This window comes from Tetrao urogallus, assembly GCF_951394365.1.
Source record: "Tetrao urogallus genome assembly, chromosome: 1".
In the NCBI taxonomy this organism is placed as follows: Eukaryota; Metazoa; Chordata; class Aves; order Galliformes; family Phasianidae; genus Tetrao; species Tetrao urogallus.
The window spans coordinates 181,453,961-181,472,168 of record NC_136813.1 but is presented as its reverse complement, the minus strand read 5'-3'; the positions used below and the strand labels follow the sequence as shown (position 1 = coordinate 181,472,168).

General features: G+C 41.6%; 1 protein-coding gene across 1 annotated transcript in view; it reads left to right on the top strand.

The window, feature by feature from the left end:
• Positions 1-4,094: 4,094 nt before the first annotated feature.
• FAM185A (family with sequence similarity 185 member A) overlaps positions 4,095-18,208 on the top strand; it is a gene marked incomplete at both ends in the record, with an annotated part of 39,454 nt that continues 25,340 nt past the window's right edge. The window contains 3 exons of the mRNA XM_079549839.1: positions 4,095-4,461; positions 10,003-10,112; positions 13,015-13,107. Coding sequence (XP_079405965.1) covers positions 4,095-4,461; positions 10,003-10,112; positions 13,015-13,107 — 570 coding nt within the window. The remainder of the gene's footprint in view (positions 4,462-10,002; positions 10,113-13,014; positions 13,108-18,208) is intronic.

Sequence of the window (18,208 nt, the reverse complement as noted above, 5' to 3'; positions counted from 1 at the left end):
GGGAACAGATTTGCCTTTTCAAAATATTAGCAAGCAGTACTGTAACAAAAGATACGTGAAGTTTAGCATTCTTCAACTATCCACTATATAATTACATTTAAAATCCAATTCGAGAAAATCGCATACACAGAGTTAAAAAAAACAAAGTGGAAAAATAGTATTTTTGCCATATCTGATAAACAGTTTAATTCAAATAGAAATGAAAGCTGAAATGATTTCTAAATTTACAGAGTAGTTCAATAAACATGGATGTTCTTAAACAGAAGAACTGCAAATAACACTGAGGCCTTGAACCAACACAAAGAATTGCTGAGGAAGAGAATTACAAGTCTGTTTTAGAATCCAGGTCATATCTTGTGAAATAGCTTCAGGACAGCAATAAAAGTCTGAATGCAGTTCCGATGATGAACTCCAGCAACCTTACAGTTCTCTCCAGCAGTCAGCAGTGTTAATACAAAAGCCAGAGAAGAGTATAGAAAGGTCATGTTTAGTTGTACTGGCTCTTTCTAAAATGACAACTGCAAAAAGTAGTAACATCAGTGAAAGCAGTAAAATTTCATTCTGAACATGAAGACATAAAGCTCTATGTATGAAGATGCATCAGCTTTAAGACTTACTAAGAAAGCACCAAATTTATAAAAGTCTCTGCTGGGGGAACTACACTTCATTAATGCTTTACACTTTGTCTTAATTGTGTTATCTCACAAAATAGATCCATTACAGTTAAGCCAAGTTAGTTAAATTGGTGTAGACTGACATTTAAATACTCCAAAACCACTAAAGGTTTTCTTGTTTCACACAAGAGCACAAAGCTAAGGTTTAGGCAAGTTTAAAAGAATAGGTGTAAATCCACACTAAGTTGAACCAAGGCCATAGACACGGATCTCCTTCCTGAGCCAGTGACATCAGTGGATGCTGGGTACCACTGCCTTCCTTTGCAGGAGGAGATACCTTTCTTCTCCCTCAATGCTGACCTGCTGGAGGAATGGCTTTAGGACCATTTTTCAGACAAAATCAGCTAAGGAAGCCTACTATTTTTAAGCCAATGTTATGAGATAAAATGGCTAATTTTGATGGAAGTTAGTCAAGGAGCACATTCCCATCTGTCCTGCTGGCTGAGAGGCAGCACCCAGAGAAGGGAGACAATGAACAGGACCTCAGCCAAGCTACTGGGCATGACACAGGATATTTATCTGCACCTCCATGTAGCTTAGTTTTGCATACAAATGTTAAAAAAAGAAACATGTCTCTGAGAATGAGACAACTGGCTTAGCGTTTAGTCAGAAAAAAAGTTACACAATTCAGCTGGAACACCAGAGCAATGATACCTAGAGAGACCAAAGCTGGTCTAGCTCATCATACCTCCAGCCAGCACTGGGTGCCAGGGGGCAGACAGAAGAATCCATCAGTGGTGTTTTCCTGAACTTATGCTAAACTGTCAGTGTCTGCAAAATCTGACAGAATGGAGTTTCTCATCTTACCTCTGCGTGACACGCATCATCAGTTCTTTTTGTTTGTTTTGAATCTGGCTCTTTGATGTCTCCTAGTTCTTTTACTGGATGGGTCACTGAATCTCAACCTTTCAATGCCACTTGTTTTCCAACACAGTCTCTCTGTTTGGTAATCCCTTCTCTAGGCAGAACAACTCAACCTGCCTGCTGCTACTGGTAATAAAGTCCTTCTCTGCCTTCTGCTGTCTTTGTCATCCTTCTCCAAGTCTGTTCCAGCTGTATCATATCCTCTTCAAAGAGAGGGACGAGAAAATATTGGTAATATAGGAGTACCGGGGATTTATTCAGTGGCACAGTGATTTTCTTTTCATTTCTTAACATCTTATTTCCTAATGCTTCTTTCCTATAGTTAAAGCTTACAGTCTAGTAAATAGCAGGACCTCTGTACTAACTGGGCAAAGCTTCAGCACTGAAGGCTGTGTCTTTAAAACACAAAGCTATACTAACATTAAGCAAGGGCTGAAATTAAAATTACATAGTTACAATAGGTTATTTATTATTCCATGCAATTCAGAGTACTTTGATTAGACATGTGACTACACAGACAACTATTCTGGGGAAATGTTAACACACTGCATACTTTCAATTGCTTAACAATTCTGTTATGAATTCCATTATTTCTGTTTGTTTTCAAGTCCCTGCTGTTTAGGATGGAATCACCCTGAGCCACCCACAGGCTTCATCTGCTGGAGCCATAGTTAGATACGGATGATTTGAATGGTGAGAATTGTCACTTCCCTTTTCACTTGGTTTCCATGAGGAACTTGATTTCCTCAGAAGATATCTTGTAGCATGACAAACAAAAAACAACCCTGAAATCTAAGCCTCTGCCCTCTCAACCCTGAGAAGAAACCGTTTCCATCACTACACACACACTGAAACACCAAGCGAAAAAAAACAAAACAAGCTCTGCCTAACCACCAAGCGCTACTCATTTGAAAATTCTGAGGGCTCAAGGAAAAGTGGCAGTTCGGAAAGATATAGAAAATATAAATCACCAACCACAAAAAATAATTACAATAATGCCATGCAAATATTCTACAGTGGAAATGCATGGAATTTTTAATAAGCTTAAAAACTTATGTCCTGAAACTAAAATTCTTAAGCCTTAGCTGAAGAAACATAAGTGAACAGCCAGCTCTAAGTGAGGCTAACCTTGTCCAAGCACCGGGTGTTAAGTCAAAAGACAGGTTCTTGTAGATAGGAACCTCAGCACGAGCTAACACCAGCAAGAATACTCCTGCAGGGAGGATTCAATATGAAATGGAATCAGTGTTACAGCCAAAATAGACGAGGGCTGCTCTGAAAGCAGAGCCTGCTAATTTGTTATGTTGGCCTACAATGTCAGAGGCAGATGTTGGTGGTATGGCAGTAAAATTTGAACCTTCCCACCAATATTCTGTCATATTTTGTTGCTGTGCAATACGTGGCAGCAAAAGGGCAGTCTTGTCAGCATCTGACATGGCAGTATGTACAAAGCAAAAACTGAATTCCTCCATGTGGAAACAAGGTCACCCAAAGACATTCATCGATGCTTGCTGAGCATTTATAGAGACCAACCAGTGGCGGTGAGCACGGTGAGGCGGCGGCTGCTGCGTCCCAGCAGCAATGTGTGAGCGGCGCCCCACCGGGAAGGGGCGGCCAACCTGTTGCGTCTGCTGCCACCTAGCGGCAGTGCCGCACACTGCAGCTCTGTCCCGGCTTCCACGACAACTCGTACAATTAACTTTTTCTTTCTCCCTTTCTTCCTTTCTCCCCTTCCTTCCCTTCCTTTCCTTCCCTTCCCTTCCCTTCATTTCCTTTCTCTCTCTTTCTCTCTCTCTCTCCTTTCCTTTCCCTTTCCTTTCATTTTCCCTTTCCCTCTCCTCTCCTTTCCTTCTTCCTTTCTTCCTTTCTTCAAAGATCGGCAATTTCTCAAATCTTGGAAAAATTAACTCATACCCTTCCACACGTCCCAAGATACTTGTTGCTGCATTTCCGTCTCGGCAGAGCTCTATTTCTCCATACTAAACCAGCACAAGGCAGGTTGGACCTTCCTATGCTTCGTTTAACGATTTTTGAGATGAAACACGGAGCAACGCCCGCACCCCCACCTCCCCGTTATAACTATCCTAAACTGCAGGCACTGAATACCGAAAAAGCTTTTTTAACTGAACTCCGCGGCTCCCCACTTGCTTGCCCTCTCGGGATAACTGTTTCACGACACATTTGTAGAGAACTCAGTAAATTATCCCCGCAGGGACCGCGAATTGCCGCCGCCGCCGCCGCCGCCCGACCCTACCTTCGCGGCGTCCCGCTGCTACGGCAACACGGACCCGCCTCCTCCTGCTCCCTTTGCCGGCCTTCCTCTCATCCTGGCTGCCGATTGGTCTCAGCATCCTTCCCGCTGACCAATACGAGAAGAACACGGCTGCGCTGCGCCCTCCTCCCTCTCTCCTCAGCCAATGAGCACGGCGAACCGGCAGCGCCTTCCAGCCGCCGGCGAACTACGACTCCCAGTAGGCCCCGCGGCGGGCGGGGCGTTCGCCGACGGCCGCCGCCTGTTTACCGAAGCGGTGCCGGACGGGCAGTGCTGCCGGCACCATGCAGGCACTGTCCCCGCGCTGGGCGCCGTTCGCACTGAGGGCGGCGGGCGGGTGGTGCCGCGGCTGCAGCGGCTCCGCCGAGCTCGGCGGCCCTAAGCCGCTGAAGGAGTGGACGCTGGTGGTCGGCCCGCGGGGGCGGCTGCGGGTGCGGCTGCCGTGTCAGGTGAGCGTGCGGCCGCTCGACCCGCAGCGCTACCCGGGCGCGGACCGCGTGTTGGTCACCGTCAGCGGCGTGGAGCGGAGCGCCCGCCGCCACCTCGAGCACGTCAGCGTGCTCTACGACGAGGCGCTGCAGCTGCTGGCCATCGCGGCCGAGGGCATGGACGGCAAGGCTGCCGTGGACGTCCGGACGCCGGGGAAGTTCGGTGCGTGACGGGGCGGTGGGGCTCCGCCGGGGCGGGGCTGTGATGCGGCGTGCTTCGGACTGCCGGTAGTGCCTGAAGGGTAACTAATGCGGGGAGCTGAGATGCACCGTGACTCCTCGGCGTACCAAAAGAAAAGTCGTTTGTTTTGTTTCGAGTGGTTATTCAAGGCTCTGTGTCATCTGCTGCCCTGCTGCAGCAGATGACGTGCTATGCCATGCTCTGGGAGTGGTGAATAATCCCGTCCGATATAAGCTTCATATGTGTCACCTGTGAGTTTCTAGGCCTGTTGTTATGTTTTTTTTTTTTTTGTCATCACTTCTCCAGGCTTTTATGGCAAAGATGTGCTGAACCTTTAATCTGTTTACTGTTACCTGCTTTGTCTCAGGACAGCCATACTGATTGCACTGATGAGTACAGCTGGCCCATTGCTGTGTCCAGCAGTTAACTCAGGGCAGAATAAGAACCGGGCAGACAGAAACAATGCTTCACCCGGGAGTACTCTCAGTTGTCAGCTGTCATGGCCTGTTACGGACTCACAGAGGAGCTCTGGGAAGAAGTGCTTGTCTGTGAAAAGCTGATTGACAAACTTCCTGTCTTCTGACAAAGAGATTCCACAGAATCACAGAATGGCCAGGGTTGGAAGATACCTCAAGGATCACAAATCTGCAACCCCCCCCACCACATGTAGGTCCACCATCCTCCCCATTTAATACTAGACCAGGCTGTCCAAGGCCCCATCCAATCTGGCCTTGAACACCTCCAGGGACAGGGCATCCACAACTTCTCTGGGCAGCACATCACTACTCCTGTGAAGAATTTCCCACTGACATCCAACCTAAATCTTCCCTCCCTCAACTTAAAACTATTTCCCCTTGTCCTGCTGTTATCTCCCCTTTCAAAGAGTTGACTCCCCTCCTGTTTGTAGCCTCCCTTTAGGTATTGAAAGACCGCAATGAGGTCACCCTGCAGCCTTCTTTTCTCCAGATTCATTAGATGTGCCATTGAATTTCCTCTGATTTTTATCATGCAGGTGTACAATTTGTCAGTCAGCTTTAAGTACTCTGAATAAGTCAGTTGATGAACCTGGCTGTTTGTACTTGTTTCTAAATTCACCAAATGTTGGGGATAATTCATCATTTATAGTTAAAAAAAACAGAGAACAAATATAGAAGTAAAGGCCTTGTCAAAGCCTTCTGAGAATCCAAGTTGGTTGTTTCTAAACAGCTATTGTCTGTTGATTGCCTCTTTTACTGAACTGCAGCAACATTAGGTGGCAGAAATGCCCTCTCTATCAGAATTCTGTAGATTTTACTTTTTTTTTTTTTTTAAGAGTTGTCTATCTGTTATGTTCTTATGGTTTTGTTTTGTTTTGTTTTGTTTTGTTTTTTTCCTGCTGGCAATTATAAACATTACTTTGACTTCTCTATAGCTCATTGATAGGGTTCCTCCCAGGAATACAGTCAAACCAAGATCCTTCATCTGATTAGGCTTCACCTATACTTCATTTTCTCCGGGGTGTTTCGTGCTGCTTCTTGTTATTCTCTTACGGAGTGCAAGGAGACAATTCATTGTGTTAAGACCTGGAGAATCTCAGCTTTGATGAAGAGTTTCAATGTATGGAGCCTCTTCTAAAGTTCTCAGCAATGAATTCTAATACAAAGAACTCATTTAGCCTTTGTCCTGTTTTTGAGATTATATTCTTATTATATTTGGAACATCACTAGCTCTGCAGACAGTCTCATATGATAGTCTTTTTCCTTTGGACGTTCTTGAAATAGGCTTCATTAACTTTTAGGTCTCTAAGCTAATTGTTCCACTTAATGTTGTGGGAAGATCATACAACTCGAGTGTCCTATACAGTCTGGGTTGTAGTCAAATTCTGCTACTTGCTGTTGGTTATATCTTAATTAGCATGATGCTGTTGTCTCATCATGCTGTTAATCAGAGATATTCAGAGATATATTTCCTAAAATGCAAATATTTTTTGTACCCAGTTAAGCAGAATTGCTGCATGTCAGTAAGGTTCCACTCTGTGTCCTCTCGGTTCTGGTTTGATTTTCTGGGGTCCTCTGAGTTTATGTTTGGGTTTTTCCTCTCCTTTGGTTAGGAAAGAAGTGTTTTGTAAGCAAATATCATTGCATCAGCACAGGATCTTACTCCTTGGAAGGTGTGCCTCAATCTAGAATGTATCCTAGATGGCTCTAGACTCACAGAGTCACTGAGGTTGGGAAAGATGCTCAAGGTCATCCAGTCCATGTGAACATTCTGGCTTATCTCCGTCCTTCCTTGAGTGCATGAGGATGTTGACAGCAGCCTGTGCAGACTCTTTTATCTCAGCTCCCATCTGTCAACTGTAAGAAGTTGAGTAGTTTTTACATTATGTCTTTCCAGCATTCTAGCTAGCTTTCTGGTTTTGGAAGTGTTTCATAGCAGCTTTAGCAGTTTAGGTTGGAGCTTATTCAGGAAGCTCCAACATAGAACCAAAAGAACATGTGCAGAAGGTGCTAGATGACAAGTTTAAATACATACTTTAACCCAGAGGCAACTTAGACCTCAGACGTTTCTAGTTCCAGGTTTTGAAAATCTCCAGGGATGAAGATTATACAGGTTCCTTCAGCAGACTGTACTGATGCTCTTCTCTGCTACATCTTGCTTACAACACAGGCTTCTATGCTAAAGTCATGTAGGAGAACCATGAAGCTTGAAATGTGGCAAGGCTTCACTGAGAATACCAGCACTCTGTCCTTAAGGGTGTTCTGGCGCTAGGCCAACTTATAATCCACTGTGGTGTTTTTTTGTTGTGGTGTCAGTTCTCTCCTTGGAGAATTTAATTCTTCCATGTTAGTTTTATGAAAGCCCATAGGATCACTTTCAGTTTTAGCTAAATAATGTAGATTCTTTATCTTTTTCATAAATGTTAATGGAAAGCAGATATGAATGTTTTATCCATATCTTGCTTTTCTTAAGCGTAAACAACAATTGAGTAGGGAAGCAAAGATTGCTCACACTTACTAAATGTGACAGACTTGCAAGCCCAGAGTAGCAAATACTGAGGCTATCACAATAAATGAAGCTGAATGATTTTAACATGTATATGCATGTAATGGTAAGCTTCCTCTGTGAGCTGAGAATTGGATCAGTACCATAAAGTAATTCCTGTGGTTCAGTGCTGCTGAGTCACTTGGAAGTAGGCTGGTAAAGTGTTTAAATACGAAAGCTAAAGGTGGTGTTTCTGAGTACCCCTGCCTACGTTCCCATGCTAGTGGTCTGTTTTCCCTGCGCACATCAAGGTGTGGGTTGTTTGCACCTCAGAGATATTCTGTGTTCTTCAAGGTTTGTGTGGTGGAAGTTGGCAGTCAGTGCCAACTTGGAGCTTTGGCACTGAAATTATATCCTCCTCCTTGTTTGAGGTTTCATTAGCAATATTATCCAGCTCTTAGCCTGCTTTTTTTTTTTTTTGAGTCATTTGTTCACAAGACAGCAGCATTCCATTCCTGCTAATTTTTTCCTAGATCGAGGCTAGCAGTGCACTGTGACTCTGTGAAGGATCAAGATGGTGTGTTTGCAGGCCAGGAATCCTGTTTTTCTTGACAACTTACACTTGAACCCTCAGACTAGTACTGAAGATCAATGCCAGAAGAGGACATCTAGGATTACATTTCTAATATAGTTTTCAAATAACAGCCAGAATATACCTTGCAGGATCATAATCTTTTATTATTAAAACGGACTTAGCAACCTCTTCTACCAGCTCCCTTAGCACCCTCACATGGATCCTGTCTGGCCCCAAGGACTTGTGAGAGTCTTTTTGACAGAAGGGATGAGAGCTGGAGGCTTACCATGCTGATAGAATTTAAAAGTTTGCATAAGCAAATCACTTTTTGTAATCCCTCTCTTCGCTGAAAGCAAAGTAGCAGAAGTCTTGCACACAGGCCATTCCAAGTGCAGTTTTCCAGTGAGTGAATTGAGAATTTTGAGCAAGACAGCTTGTATTTCAAAAACCATTTTGTTTTCCTTTTTGTCTTCAGGTTTGTGCCATGCAGGGACATGCTGTTTCAAGCTCAGGTATCTGAAAAGTGCTTCTGTTGGTGTCTCTCTGGAACTGCCTTTAAACAATTCAGCTGCTCCCCAGGAAATACAGCATCCTAGAAAAGTTTTATCTGCCTGCCTTGGCAACTTGAGAACCAGCAGATCAGCACTGATCAGATGGAAAATTGCTCAAATACTACTCTGATATTTTTAGTCTGGTGAAACTGTCTAGGCTTTGGCCATTCAAACATTATAGTGCTGGCTCTGCAGCCTCTGACGATTGCCACCAATCACACTTGTCAGATCTTATGCTTTTACATGCTTCAAAACCTCTTAAAATTGGCTTGAAGTTCAAGAAATATTCAATTAGATAAAATCTCAGTCACTATATCTCTACCTTGGAGGACTGTACATCTCCCTGTTCTATGAGTAGAGTAAGGGAAAAAGGTGTACAAACAAAAGGCTTTCTGGGAAACCTGCCTGTCCAGTCCAGCTCTGCTGGCCCCTTTCTGATGAAGCAGTGGCCTTCACATAGCGTGTGTATCCTTCACTAAACTTAACCTCTTAGCTTGCCGTGGCAATTAAATCTTTAATTTTTTTTTTTTTACTCTCACTTATTTTTCTTCCTTTTTCCATAGAACAAGGAAGTCTATTTTGGTCATTAATGTAAATGATTGTTAATACAGTCAGAATTCCCTGACTGCAGGTTCTCACATTTCTCCCTGTCCTTTGAGTTCATCCTTGATCTTAAGTGACACAAAAATGCTGATCTGTGTGGAACATTCTGAGCCCATGAGTTACTTACCTGATAATCAAATTATCTACAAGACTTAGGAACTTTTTTTCATGAGAGCCAATGAACGTTAGTAAGGTAAGGTAAGGTGATTCAGGCTTTGTCATGCCAGGAGAATAAGTCAGGCCTTCCAAAAGGGTAGCGGGGAACTCCTCTATACCTGTTTTTATGTTATGCTGTTGAAGCAGTATGGGTCTAAGAAGACTAACAGTACAAATACAGCATCTGCAGCTGAGTTCTGTTACTCTGTGTATGGTTTTGAACAACTTTGTCAGCCTTCCCACCCCAAAACTATGGGATAGGAACAAACAAACTATTCTACCATGTCCAGGTAGCATTGTTAGTAAATATGGTGATGAGCGTGGAGCGTGGCTATATAGTAGTGTGGAGTGTGGGAATGTCTTGTGTGTGTGTGTGTGTGTGTGTGTGTGTGTGTTTTCATGTATGTGAAATTATAGCTTCAGTAATGGGCCGCACTGCTGATTGCTTGCCGGTCACTCTGCCACTTGTAATCTTCAGCCAATTTTCTCTATTGGTTGCTGATAGTAATTAGTTGTACAGTTGAAAGAATGGCTGAACTTAGCTATTAGATTCTTTATATTAGAGAAGCTACTATTTTTATCCTACTCTGTATAGTTGCTCTGTATTGTGATCAAGTGCTGTATTTAACAGATCTGATTCTTACTGTTCTGTTGCTAATAAAACTCTTGTAATTCTAGATTTGGATATCAAAACATCAGGAACGGGCTGTGTGAAGGTTCAGAAAATGGAATGTGATAACTGCAGAATAGAAACTGAGAAGGGGACTAGTGTCTTGCAGTCAATAAAGGTATGATGAACCCTTCTCTATGCCATCATTGTTTCAAAAGGCACTGTGTGATAGAGTATAGTACAACAAAGTGCAGAATGCCAGCTCTACGGGTGAGAAATACTATGGTATTTCTAAGTATTACTGTGTGTGGGTAGCATTGTGTCTTCATTTATTGCGTACCATTACAACGCGAAGTCAGTAACACTAAATAACGTGAAGTAAGAAGTCCGGGCAACTTTGATAGCTGAAAGCTACTGGAACAGTGGAAGCAGTGAACATCATTTCTGCTGTGCTCCTCCCCTACTGCACTCTCCCTCCAAAATAAAAATGCTGGGAATTCCCTTCTTTGAACAGCAGACTTAATATTTATGTTTGCTTAGGTGGCGCTGTGAGGTACCTCGCTGTATGCCTCATCATTTCATCTTTTTTTTTTTTTTTTTTCCTGTGGGAAATTATTTTCTGAATTCTGATGTCTCAGTGCTTTTGAAACTCCTTAGATTAATGTGTAACTTGAAATGTAAATTACATGTCCGAAGTACCCAACTGAATATACCGATAAACACCGTGTGCGACATGGCTGTGAATGACCTTGATTTTCTTGATCTTTCGACTTCACATTTGCTGACATGCTTTTGTGGAAATAATCAAAGAATATCCAATGTAAGTGCTGTTTGGAATAAATTTCACTTGAATAATTGAGATTGCACCCTATTTTTATTTTTTTACTTCATTTTCCCCCTGGAGTAATTCCTCTAAGTATTTCTGAGATGTGAAAAGCCTTTCAACATTTTTCTGTACAATAAGAGGTAGTTACGTAGCGTGCAGCTATGTAAGTGTGAAGTTCAGGTTACGTGGTAATTCAGTGTACCATAGAGCTAGAGTTACTCCATAGCCAGTGAACTACAGTCTGTCTGTATCTTCCAGATTCTAATCGACCATATTAATCTTTGAAAGTAACTAAAGTTTGACAAGCTAACAGTGCTGTATGTAAGAGATATTCTAGGTTTAGTTAAAAAATGAGGACTGTATATTAACAAAAAAAAACACAACAAAAAACCATGAGAAACTGCATAATATAAGAAACAAAGTAATTTTAGCCAGCATTATTGATAGTAATCGCAGGATATCATCGAAATTGCTGAGTTTTTGTAATGTTGAGAGAAAGTTGTCCTCCCTCAGAATTCTATTACATGTGATGAGCATCTTTTGATGCTTGAAAGATAAGAGACTTGAGAACAGTTGAATTTTGAAAATGGAAGAATCATGGTTTTCTAAGAGACTTCAAGCAACAGTGAAGTGATGCTCGCTAATGAACTGAACACTGTGAAGTAGGCAAAATGAGGCTTCTGAGCCCTGCTCCTCTGTGTCCTCACTGTAGTCTGGAGGAGCTTAGTGTTGCTGTTTCTTCTCCATCAGCTCGCTGAGCCTGCTTGATTTGGAAAATAAGGAAAATGTAAGGGAAAGCAATAAGGAGAAAGTATAATCCTTTCCCTGTGTGTGTGTTGCAGTGTTGGTGACCACAGGAAGCTTCTTAGCTCCCTTAGGCTCCAGATGAGAGGAACGACCTTGTCCCAGAAGGCAGAAATCATTTAAAATGCAAAGAATTGAAAGTGAGCTGGGGATTTCAGTTGGAGTACTTGTTAAATAAACCTTCAGCAGCTTGCAAGAGTCTGCTTTCTCAATTAGTTACCCTAAGAGATCTTGTGAGTTGTGGGTGGATTCTGATTGATCTACCTGTTGTTCTGGTCACTGTGACTGCTTCAACATTTTCTACTACTGAAGATGTTGCCAAGTCTTCTTGGTTTCTTGACTATGAAGTAGCAGGTTAAAGAGTTTGAATGAGAATTACCAACCATCTTGGTTTTTGCAGGTGCAAGCAATTGTCTGTTTACAACATCTTTTTGTGTACAGTCAATTTTGTCTAACCTATTTTTAAGAAACAGGTCTAAGTTTTGCTGTAACTCAGTTTTCTGGTGTAGGTTTAAGATTTATATTCTGTAGTAAAAAATAGAGTTCTTAATCTCATGGGCTTTTTCCCCAAGATTCTGAAAGTGCTTCAGGATGGATTTTTCAGTGCAGTACAAGACCTGATTCTGCCACGTGGATAGAGTTATTTCATCAGAACGTATGGAAACAATAAGAATTCATGAATTCCATGTTGGGAACTTTGATTTTTTTTTTTTTTTTTTTTTTCTTTTCATTTTTTGTGATTTTTTTTTTCTTTTTTTTTTTTTTTTCCCTTCCTTCTCCCTTCTTAAAATAGTTGCTTTCCACTCTGAAGACCACTTTTTCTATTTGTAGTCTTTCTGAGAGTCTTGTAATTTGTGGTAAATCTCTTGTTTGAATGTAGTTTGCTTAGATTTTCCTTTTTTTTGGATGGGTATTTTGTGGTATTTTTGTTTGTCTGATTTTATGCAGCAGCCAGAAGTATAAGGGTTATTGCATTTTGACTTCTTGGCTTCTTTATGGAAGATTTGAGACAGTAACACAGATATTTGTAAAATACTGAACTTTACTGTGTATTTGAGTGAAACACAGCAGGATCTGGTTCTATTTGGAGGCCTAAAGTTAGTTAGCACTTGGACTACTCTCGTATAGATTTATGGCTGTACAAACTACTCCAAGCTGTTTCTTCTCCATCTCCATCCACTGAGGGTTGCAGCCAGTCTCAAGAAACAAACAGAAAAACACAGACGGAACACTGCATTGAGAATAAAGTTGCACTTGGCAGCCTTCTTTCACCTGTGTTTCTGGTTAGAATACAAGATGTTTTTAGGTTTGAATGCTTTGGAAGCAAGCAACACATCTGGCAGTTAGTTCAAAAGAAAACAGGAAGATAGAAGTATAAGTTGTGATACAACTTGTAAAAGGAGATAATTTGTGGTTGTCCTAACCATGTGAATTTAATTATTTTTTTCAGAGCCATAAAATCGATATACGAACAAATGGTGGCAAAGTAATCGGTCTTGGAACGCTCTATGGAAATACAGATATTCATGCAACAGGGAAGGGTGTAAGTAAGAATTGAGGCTTTCTCACCAATCACTTATTCAGCTTGTCTGTTGCAAAATGATGACATTTTTAAGGGCATACACTGAGGAATGTTTAATGATCATCGCTGGCTGATTGTCATTTCAATGTTAACTTATATTTGTCTGACTAAACTACCTGATATTATGCTTTGTTTGGATAAGGTTCTATAAAAAAGCTCTGTAGAAAGAGGAGTAATGAACGTGTGATCATTCTGTCACCAGTTGAGGCTGGGCTAGCAGATACAACACATCTGTGAGGGCCTGCAAAATTAAAGCTTTTTAGTTGGCTGATGTTTAGGCACTTGGATTCTGCAGTAGGCACCCAAGTTTATTGTAGTGTCTCATATCAGGTCGTTATTCATGTGCACATACTTTTCACCTCCAGCATTATATGATTTGTAAGAACTGAAGAGTAGAAAGTTCTGTATATTTCTTTGCATCAGAGGAAGCAATCGCATCTAATCCTGCTGTGACCTGCAGTGAGAAGAACCCTGACAGCAGGAAATTTCAGAGAAATAACCTTTTTTTTTCCAGCAGATGGCAGCAGGAGACAAGCCTGATACTACCGTAACTCGGTTTTCTTACCACTAGCGGTCGATTCTTCATTGTTTAGGATAATGCAGAGCTAGGATCCCCATGTGATGTTTTCACTCCTGATCTGGTTCTTAGGCTCAGCTTGAATTATAATTCAAGCCATTGTAATATCTGTGCAACTGGTTACATTAGGATTCATTAGATCTGAAGCACTGCTATGTGAAAGCGTGGAGCCAGTTCTTGAAGTAGGTTGGTTGCTTGCAGAGCTCTTGTCAAAATCAGTGAGTACCCTTAAAACCAGCAGAACTGGAAGGAATCAGAAAGAGTTCAGGTAGCCTTCTCTAGCCTAGGGTAGAATTGAGAGCAAGCTGGTAAGATCTCGCAGTCCAAAATTGCCTCTGAGGTTCTATTTGATGGTGTTGCACACCTGGTCATTTAGATTCTGTGGTCACATGCTCACTTAGGTAGAGCCAGCTGTGAGCTGTTCTGAACTGCTGATGAAAAGTAGACTGCCAACATTAAATTACCTGTGTTTCTTTTCAGTGGATGCTAGCCTTCCTGTTATGTAGAGAGGAACCCTAAGGCTGCTCTAGCTGAGCTATTGCTATTTCTTTATGAACATTATTTAATCCTAGCAAAACCTGTCAGCATAAAGCAGCATGGATAGATTCTGACTACAACGTGCTCTGTCATTGCCACTGTTGGACTGATCAGTGCAGATCAGTTACTAGTCCCTTTGGGCCTTCTTACTAAGTCAGTGGACTCCTTTGAGCCTTCTTACTTTCCAATGGTAAGTAAGTATTTCATGCTATTTAGAGAGTGCTTTGGCCACCATGGACTCATGCTCCTCACAACCTATTAGCATGGTGGTCATCTATCAATTAGTTGCATGTTGCCTTGTCATTTGTCCCAGAACTAGTTTGTTACGCCACTGGAATCCATGCAGTTCATTTCAAATAGCAGCTTAATTGTGCTGATCAAAATATGTAGGGAGATGAGATCTAGAGCTACGTGGAAGTACATGTAATGGTTTTGCTTTTAATTCTTAATATCATTCATCTGCTTTTTTTCCCACCCTCAGACATTCTGTCCTGAAAAAATAAAAAACTTCATGAAGATTAATCTGAAATTCTTATTTGTGATCATAAATGTTTATACACTACGTAATATTGTTAGAAGTTACTCCTCTGTTTGCAAAACTGAAGTAACTTAAGTAGAGTAAATAATTTTTAACAGGAATTTGTGGCTATGGAACAACTGAAGTTAGTGTTACCGAACTCATTTAAAAAAAATTGTTGCATACTTAGGATATCAGGATTTCTTCTCTCACTTGGCAACTTCAGTTAATAATCAGCTTAGATTACGTCTCCCATGTGTGATTGCATGAGATGTTTCTTCCATCAGTTGCGGTCATTGTGTAGCAATGGCTCTGTCAGCATTTCCAGGCCCTCCTGGAGCTGGGGAGGGGAAGGATGTGGTGGAAGACATTGAACACATGTGAGAGAATATTCTTAAGGTGGGGAAAAGGAGAAGCTATTTGTAAAATGTTTGACCAAGAATAGCATGAAAAAGCAAAGCCAAGGAAAACAGAATATGTGAGGAAGGAGTTGTTCGTCTTATTTTAGCAAGGTGCTAGTTTTCATCTTGAAAATATGTTCAGGTGTGAAAGCATATTCAACCAGATTTATGATGATAGGCTGACTTTTTTTCTTTAAAGGTCAAGAAACAGATGGAACTTGAGCATGTGGTCAGTAACTGTAACTCTGCAGCTTTACCCCAAAGGGAGGGAGATTTCCCAGAAAACCTGGCGGCTCGATGGACAAATATAATCAAATCTGTTTGACTGGGGAGTCATTAGCTAATCTGTCTGTAGGGACTTTCCTCTATCACTTATTTAACAGAATCAAACATCTGTGTTCTGCCAAAAAATCACAGGACTTGAATAATTTGAGATTGAAAACATATTCGATCTCAGTAAAAAGCATCCCTACCTTTTTTTTTTTTTTCCCATGCTTTTCCTATCTAGAATATTTTGTCTTTTGAGCAGTCTTATTTTTCTTTTTTTCCCCAGATTTAGTTTATTTTAAAGCAAATTTTCATTGCATTGGTGGCTTTTTTCAGTGAAGTGCTGTCCATTTACTTCTGTTTATCACGTACTTAGATTACTTATCTTATTGCTTTGGATTTTCAAGAGATAGGTGCAACTGATCTATCAGTGATCAGTGAGCTTGTTTATAATGAGGTGCCTCATAAGGTATTTACCTTACTATGTTATTGTTTTAGCTATATTAATATTTAGGCAATAGGTGCCTCTAGGCAGTCAATTTGCACCCAAACTGAGGGTTGCTCTGAAAGTAATACCTCCTATCTTATTACACTGACCCACAACATCAGAGGCAGATGTTGGTGGTATGGCAGTAGAGGTTGAACCTTCCAGCCAATATTCTGTTATGTGTTGCTGCTGTGCTGGCAGCGGAGGGGCAGTCTGACAAAATGGTGTCTGACATGGAAGTACGTGCAAAGCAAAGGTGTGGAATTGAATTCCTCCGTGTGGATAAAATTGCACCCTTTTGGCCAAGGAGACCAAAGACAGAATTAACATAATGAGGTGGTGGGTGGTGCATTTCGGCAATGATGGCAGCACCACGAAAGACAAGCTATGTTCTGGATGGCCATGCACAGCTGTCACCCTGTGAAATGAAGAGCGTCTCAATCAGCTTATCCACGTGAATTGGATTACAACTGGGGGTCTGTGTACAGAGCTGAATATCTGCTTCAGTGTGCTGGAAACGATGGTAGCAATGTTGGAATATAACAAAGGTTGTGTTGGGTCTCACAAATGTTCACAAAGAAGCAAAAAGAACACCACCTGCGAGTTTGTCAGGACCTACTGAACCATACAAGGCTGAAGGCAGCAGCTTCATGGATTGCATCATTACCAGTGATGAGATGTGGTTTCTCCACTATGAGCTGGAGCCAAAACAGCAACGTGTGGAGTAGTGACATGTGAATTCTCCATGGAAGAAAATGCTTCAAACACAGCCCTCAGCGTGTGAAGTGATGTGTACTGTCTTTTGGGATAGTAAAGTGATGATCCTTCTGGATTTCCTGCAACTCAGACAAACCATCAACTCTGACCACTACATTGTGACACTGGCTAAGGTGAAGGCTTGAAATTCTGGAGTCAGCCCTGTCTTAGTTTCAGCTGGGGCAGACTTGTTTTAGTTTGTAGTGCCTGGCATGATGCTACGCTTATATTTTTTGGGGAAAAAAAAACAAAAACAAACAAACAAACAAAAAAAAAACAGCAATGTTGCTAACTCATTGGGAAGGGACAGGGTGAGCCAATGACTGTATGGTGCTCAGCTGCCTGCTGGATTGAACTGCAACAAGGCCAGGGAAGAAGACAGCCTTTCTCTTCCAGTAAGAAAATGCCATGCTCCGTACCAGTTTGAGGCTGTGAAACACACTGCCAACCTTGACTGGGCTTTCCTGGACTGTAGTCCAATTCAGCGTCTTCTGACTTCCATCTGTTTGGGCTGATGAAAGATGACTGCATGGCAATGTTTTCCTAGCAGTTGTGAAGCAGTGGGTCACCTCTGCTGGTGCAGATTTTTATGAGGGAGGCACGTAGGTGCTTGTTCATCTCTGGCAAAAATGCATAGCTAATGGTGGTGTCTGTGCTGAAAAATAGTGTTCTTCAGCTGAGAATTTGCTCCCTCAAGCAGCATTGTTGTGCTCTTTGTTGTAGTTTCCTGGGAAATAAAAATGAGGCATTGCTTTCTGAGTGACTTCTTTAAATTTTTTTTCCGAAAGTCATGGCTAGCTCTTAATTTTGTCCTGTTGATGGCAGGAATGGCTCTGCAAAAAGTGATTTTGTGCATTGCAAGTTGTTCTTAACTCCCTTCAGAGTAGGTTAAATTGTTGATCATGGATGTGATAGTGGCTTTTCTTTTACTTGTTGCTTTGGGCCTGTGCCTCAGCTGTTATATACTTTGTCATCCTCAGGGCCAATGACTAAGGGAATAGCAGAGTATTTTGTGAGAAGGATGCAGTTAATTTTTTTCGATGTCTCTACTGTTAAAGTTTGATTACAAGTGTCAAAATTCAAATTGCTGTCACTTCTGTAGCAACAGGTTGCTGTAGCTTCAAATTATGCCACCTTAATATCATTTTCAGTTTGCTGTTGATGCTTAGATTCTGTAGCATTGCTATAAAAGCAGCGGTATCTACAGGGATTGTAGATGCTGGCTGTCACATATCTATAATTCTAGCACTACACTTCTGTAATCAGAGTTTCTTGCAGATTAACACTGTTTATTACACTATGTGAGATGTACTGTGTATTCTAGTATTATATAATGTAAAATGTCTTACTGCGAGGCTCCTTTCTATCACTTTGCTTAAGGGAAAAGGGCCCCATAAAACTTTTTATGTATGGAGTGCTATGATCACAGTATAATTTAGCTGTGATGCAGTCCCATGCCAAATCAGTTTCTTTAGCTAATCTCTTGTAACACAGTATTGTGTGGAATCTGTGTAATACTG